This window comes from Phaethon lepturus, unplaced genomic scaffold (assembly GCF_000687285.1).
Source record: "Phaethon lepturus isolate BGI_N335 unplaced genomic scaffold, ASM68728v1 scaffold14431, whole genome shotgun sequence".
Lineage (NCBI taxonomy): Eukaryota > Metazoa > Chordata > Aves > Phaethontiformes > Phaethontidae > Phaethon > Phaethon lepturus.
The window spans coordinates 43,904-50,906 of NW_010517079.1; the positions used below are offsets into that span (position 1 = coordinate 43,904).

The 7,003-nt window shown below is 40.1% G+C and overlaps 1 protein-coding gene across 1 annotated transcript in view; it reads right to left on the minus strand.

Moving 5' to 3' along the window:
• LOC104627886 (actin-binding LIM protein 2-like) overlaps positions 1–6,542 on the minus strand; it is a gene marked incomplete at its 5' end in the record, with an annotated part of 38,944 nt that extends 32,402 nt beyond the window's left edge. Inside the window, 2 exons of the mRNA XM_010296281.1 lie at positions 4,590–4,688; positions 6,422–6,542. Coding sequence (XP_010294583.1) covers positions 4,590–4,688; positions 6,422–6,542 — 220 coding nt within the window. The remainder of the gene's footprint in view (positions 1–4,589; positions 4,689–6,421) is intronic.
• Between the last annotated feature and the right edge of the window lie 461 nt (positions 6,543–7,003).

The window sequence follows — 7,003 nt, forward strand, 5'->3', positions numbered from 1 at the left end:
CTGCTGACCCCTTGCCTCTGTTGACATGCAGTGAATGCATGGTCATCAGTCTGTCGCCAAAGCCAGTCTTGACGTAGAATCATAAAGTAGTTTGAGTTGGAAGGGACCTTTAAAGGTCATTTAGTCCAACCCCCCTGCAGCACTGAAGTCAACTGGGTAGTGCCACTGAGTTCAATGGGAGCAGACGCAGGCCAGATGAGGTCAGAAGAGCGTGCTGTGTATGTCATGATGATACACTAACTGATCTGTTCTAAATTTGTGTCTATTATTTTCACAGTTGGTGAAAAACTAAAACTATTCAGCCTTTACCAGTATGTACTCAATAACAGTGATTTCTCCTTGAAAAAATGTAGTCAGAGCAGTTGAGAAATTGAAATTGCAACTGCACGTGCCAATAGCCTACGGTCCTTCCGAAAAGTAAGGGAAGAATTATGGCATTACTAAAAATCTGGTGTTTCACCACCAGCTTGCAGTCAAGTTGTCTTCAGAAGGAACCAGACAGTTATTCAGTTTCTTCATTCCCAGTTTGCTCTTGGAAGGAAAGAAGTGCTGACAGGTTTTCACTGCACATTTATTAATTGCCTCTTTCTCTGCTGCTTGCTGCCGAGATGTTTGGCCATCCCTACTAAATGGAAGAGCCTTAATGTCACTCCAACTTTGAACACAAAGAGCAGTGGTAGACACTTATTTGAGTAAGGTACTTTACAACTCCAATAACCTTAAAAATCTTCATCCCAAAGTGATGTTACTATTGGAATTTTTTTCTTAAAAATGAAGAGGAAAGTTTTCAAGTGATTTTCACAGTGTATTAATTCCTCATTTACTTAAAATTAGCGTATTATTAAAAACTCATATTCATATATGACTTGCATGAATAATTACTTCATTGAACAGTGACCCCAAGGTGTATGCCGGCATCATACACACGTAGGGCGTCATTCTTCAGGGATAGGGTAGGGTGTCAGCGAGGAATCAAGAGGAAGCATTGATTAAAAGGAATAAAGTTGTAAGAAAACAGGATGCAAGCACAAGTACCCGGGGACAGCAAATCCATGAACTGCTCAATGCAAAGATCACCTGGGTGAAGCATTTTGCAAAGCCATCACCTCTAACTTGCTCAAAAGGGAAGAATTAAGGATGAAAGGAGGGAAAAGGTTCTTCTTGCAGCCCACTCGTACAAGCTGATGCACATTTAAATTACATTTATAACTGCTATCGATTTGGTGAAACACAAAAGAGCAGTTGTATTTCACATTTTGCATACAAAACCAAGTATTTAATAATAAAGTAAACTGAAGACCCGTGTAGAAAGTTCATGTGTAGGAACTCCAGACAGTCATTTAACCTAGCCTATAATAAAAACCTCTAAAATGTGACTTTGACAAGAATTTGTCTCTTCCAAGGTTTGCCTGGTATACATTGAAGAACTGCAAATAAGGTCTCGGAGAAAATAAAACCACCAGAGAGAGTGATTTTTCAGACTTTTGTTTTTGTCTTCTGCCACAAGCAGCTGCAGGCTATGGTCTGCTTTACTGGTCAGTGCAGAGCAAATAAAAAAAAAGAAACATGAATCCTTCCCTGGATTTTGTTTAACTTGGAAAGAATCTGGAAAGGTTTACTTTGAACTTGAGTGTCAACCACAAAAACTTCCTTGTGTCTTTTGGCTGCTGACAGGGTAGGCTGCTCTTTTAACCTCGTGTGTGTGGAGCCAACTGACCAGAGCTCAGACCATGCTCCCTTTTCAAGGGATTGTTAGGACAAGTATCATATTGTTTACATCTCCTTCCTAGGCAGTTTTTATCTTATCTAGGAGGATGGGAAATTTGATAACAAGTTACAGTAAGAGCTGTCTAAGTTCAGGATTGAACAACAAACAGATACCACTGGCCTAATGAGGGAGATGTGAGAGACTACTCCCAAAACTGGGTCCTTTAATATCTCTGCACATGGTGCATTAAGCCAGACAAAGTTTTTTGAAGTTTGATGACTAATTCTTTTCTTTGCAAGCTTTCAAAGCCAACTCAATAGGCTTTGGAAGCCATGCTCCTGCACTAGAAAGGCAAGATACTTTCCACTGCATTTTAAGTAAGCATTTTTTTAGTAGGGCTCAGCATAGCCTGTACGCTCACTGACTCCATCACCTCCAGAGGAAGAGTTACACCAAGTGTAGGTACTTGGAATATCACACTCTATGATTCGCATGGGCATGAACTGTGAAGCTTTCTTGAAGCAAATCTGTCACAGGATTTATTTTGAAGACATTTTGAAGACAAAAGTCCTTAAAAGAGCATAACGAAATTGCTTGTCTGCATGATAAAGAACAGCTCATCCTATTACGCTTCATGGGAGCTAGACTACAGTATACTGAAGACAGAACAGGAACTCAGTAATCATATTTTTTGCTGGAAAAATTATGAACTATGCAATTCTCAGGAAGAATATGATGCAAACTCAGTGAAGTCAAAAGGAAGATTCTGCCTGTTCCAATTTCCCTACGGTAGTAACATTTCTGTCTCCTGGAAGATTAAAGAAATATTTTTTTATGACGACTGTGGAGTGCTGGTTTTACAAAGATTACTTCTAGTATTATTAACCAGTGTATTATTTTTGGATTTAATATAAAAAAAAATTAAATCAGTGTGATTTCACTTTTTTAAAACTGAAGTGGCAACATTAATCTTGGTCTGGATACAAAGCAACTATTTCTACAGTCCTACTCTTCCCACACTAACCACTTTGAAGAGAAAAAAATAGCACATCGACGCCCTCAAAAGGCTTCTCAAGATAAGGAAAAAATACAATCTGCAACTCAGAGAAAAGAATCCAGAGAACTTGAAGAGGATGGAGGCACAATTTCTGACTCATTTCAGGCCGAGACATTGACCCAGTGTAAAATGGTGGATAATCTGTACAACCTCTGCAGGGCTCGGGATTACCTGCATAGGAGAACTACAAACAGGCTCGCCTGTCCCACAGGAGCGCTGTGAGGCACTGTAAGCTACTGCTTGCAAAATATTTTAGCTCCTTGATAAAAAAAGTGCTGCAGAATTGCAAACATTATAATTTTGATCACACTACTAATAATTGTTTGGGCACAAGGAGCTGCCACTGGAGGATTTCTTCCTCCAAACAGCAGCACCAAGTAATTGCTGCTGCTCTGAGCAACAGCGGGCAGCACTGGACAGAAATTCATTTTAGCAGGGGTGCTGCTAAGCAACTGCAGGCAGCTTTCGAGTAAGAGCTTTCCAACAGTGAAATCGTGCGCTGCAGCACGCTGGAGAGGCTTACTCAGTACATCGGGTGGCATAATATCGTCCACATTTAGAGGACAGATCAAAAAACTGTTCAAGCGATGCCTCAGGGAATACCAGGGTGTGTGCCAGTCTTCAAAGAAATGTTTGTCCTCTAAAATTTTCCGTGGGATCACATTTGGGAGTTTTGAGCCTGATCCTGTTCCTGTTTATATCAGTGAAATTCAGCTGACTTTGGGCAGAACTGTTTCTGGATACGTTAGGGCCCAGGGAAGATGCATTAGTTATTTTCCCAAAGGCAATGAGCGCCTGCTATTCATCTGAGTTTGCATGTCAGACCTGTTCATAAGTCTGGTTCCTGCAGAGGGTCACTTCCTTTTCTGTAATGGTTACGATGGCAAGAAGAACAGTTTTGCTTTATTAAAACAAACAGTACATGAGAGTCAAAGAATAGGCACTGAAAATGTTTGCCATTCCTGTCTTCTCCCCGCTCGTATTGTTACTAGAGAGGATAGACTCAGGGGAAGACACACGTGGCAGCTGAATGTCTCCTGACATTTAACTAACTAGCTAAAAAATGCCTCAGAGGTTCTTGGCATTCTTGTTACTGTCTAACATCGGCAGCATGGAGGTCATTAAAAGTCAATATCCACTGCAAAAAAAATTAATGGCAAGAAGAATAGATTCAGTTACTCTGTTTTATAATATACGGCAGGGATTATTTGCTAATCAGTGCATCTGTATTGTTTTAACCAGCTTATTTGGCATCATTTTTGGTAACGTTACAAATAATAGGAAGAAACTCTAAATGTAGGTTAGAAGGTTAGATAACTGATCATCCAATGTTGGATCCAATGTATAAGCTTGTTATATTTCTTTAGCATCACCAAAATAAGGTAAAGATAAACCCTGTATTTTAGAACAAATAGACTTCTAAATGATTTCCTGCCTTCATTTGCATTATCAAAGCTAATTCCTTCCCTCCACCCCTTTGAAACCAATGTATTTCTTTAGCATCACCAAAATAAGGTGAAGATAAACCTGTATTTTAGAACAAAGAGACTTCTAAATGATTTCCTGCCTTCATTTGCATTATCAAAGCTAATTCCTTCCCTCCACCCCTTTGAAAGACACTTAACACTCACTGAAAAAAAGCAAAAATAAAACAACCCATACCCACTCAATTCTTAAAACTTACACAGTACATCAAGAAAGCACTTGCACAAAATTAAGACAAATTTTATCCAAGTGGAAGCCATGCTTGCACAGACATAAAAGTGAAACACATCTGAATAAGTCTACAGTATCACAGCACGGTTTTGCATTCCTGGACCTTACCTTTGAAGAAAGGGATGTAATGATGTCTGAATGTAGATGTAGGGCTTGGGTGTTGGGGCAGGGAGATGCAGCTACTGGTACCAAGACTCTGAGTACCAGCTGGGGGCAACAGAGAGTAAGTGAAAATAAACTATTTAGTTCACTTACTGAAAGCCACAAATTACAATGCCATCCTTTTTTTCAGGAACATTTTCCTCCTGATGCTTAGAGAACATGTATAATTTATATTTAGGACTTCATCTTTCTCTGGTTATTGCTAAAAACATCACAGTGGCCATACCACGTGGTTGGCCAAGGGACACTGGCTTTCCACAGACAGAAAGTATCATGTAAAATGCTGATAATGTAATGCATCAGAAAATATTCCAGAAAAGGCTCCACAAAAAGCATAGCTGCACTCAGGGGAATATCTGCATATTCAAAAGCTGCAAGAGGGAATGATATATGCTCATAATGGATCTAATGAAATGAAATGGGGAGAACCTTGTCTCTGCTGAGAACTGTGCTACGAGTGGGTCCAGTTCTCACTGCTGTCGGTGCACACCGGTAGGATTTAGTTCACAGTGCACCAGGGCACTCAAGTGCATGGCTAATTTAAGCATTTGAAGAAACATCCTGAAGTTATTTGAGCTCTGAAAGTTAGACGTGATTAAGTACTTTGAAAAATGTTCTCAGAAGTCATCTTTCTTTGCTTTGTTGTAATAATGTCCTGATAACATATTTTGGAGGACTAGTGGCAATTATTAAAAGTGGCAATTACGGTGACTATCTTCTAAATTTCCAATGAAGCTGTAAAACGTTAGAATCAATTTGGAATTTCTTTCGTCTTTCCTCCTTGTTTTAACAGTGTGCAGCTAAGCTTAAGCATGACACAGCTGCCAAACCTTCAGCGGAGACTAGTCTTTCCTCTCCTTAATAGATCTTTGATACTCAATCTCATTTCCACTTTGTCAAAGACTTTATGCAGTACAAATATTCAATTCCTGTTAAAACTGTTTCTGTTACCCATAAAATTTTCATTTCCACTGGAAAGATTAAGAACTCCCAATTTTCCAAATTAGTTTCTAATTATAATGTATCCCCAATGAAATTAAAAGACACCATAAGTGCTCTGTGTTTTCCACCCAAATGATAGAGTGGAGAAAAATTAGACTGAATTTTGTGCAATTTAGTTGATTATTTCCAAGGATAAAATTCTGTACAGTGCCCAAACATGAATAGGCTTTTGTAAGGGACCCCCATGCACAGATCAAAAGGAGGTGATCCCTCCTCTCCGTGTCACAAGAACACCAACACAGCTGCTACTACAACCCAATGCCTCAATAAACATTGCTGTAAGGCTCTCAACTAAAGCAATCTGGCCTTCAAAATCCAGCTATTAGAACCACTAGTCACTCCTCCAGCTCTTGCACTGTTGGAGAGGAGACATGGACCATAACCCTGCAGTACAAGAAGGGATACAAAATCACTCGATCACCCTCTTGGCTTTGTGTGCATTCACTGCTACCATGCCTCACTGTGAAAGAGCTGTGGATTGAATGCGTAGCTTCAGGGAGGATAGGAACAGGATGAAGTCCTTTAAACTGTTCTAGCTTCTGTTTACAAATACATAAAATCAATCTTTCTAGATGCCTGTTTTCATTTTCCTAGATGCTCATTCCTGAAGCACGTGTTTCCTTTCTCCCCATGGGACACTCTGTTCACAGTAAATAAAACACCGCAATGAATGCTACTCCACCTACAACCCCTGTCTGCCAGAGTTTACCCTACTTACAACATAAGACAAAGTAGCAGAAAAATCTAGAGAATAAATAAGGCCGCTTTTCAATTACCTGGTCTGCTGTAATGCTGAGGAGAATGGGAGGTTGGAGTGTAGCGGCCATAGCCCAGCGAGCCAGCAGAGCTAGGACTTGACGTCCTGTACTGCTTGGAAGATCTGTCATCTTGGTCACCCTGAGAGGAAGAGAGGAAATATATGACATTAGGGAAGAGAAATAACTTCTGAAACGGGCAGAACATGGCATTTTGCATGTTTCTGTGCCGTGTAGATGGAAGTCGATGCTGTTGCAACGTTCCATGCAATCCCAAGGAAATGAGGCAGCTTTCAGCCATAAGCGCCTCCACTGCACTGTGACCAAAAAAGCTCTGCCAAGTGTCAGAGAATGGTCATGTTCCCAGCAAAGTCAACACACACATGAATTTAAAATGACAGTATCATTTGAAAAGAACATAACACCATAGAAGTGTTGCTTCAGGACAGTGTAATTCCCTGAACATACACGGTGGGTAGAAGATGAGATCAGGATAGCGTGATAGTACTATGGTCATTTTGTACGCACATGAATGGATGAGTAATAGTTACAGACAATGCAAAAATCAGCATTTGTTGGCTTCATTACATCACAGAAATGACT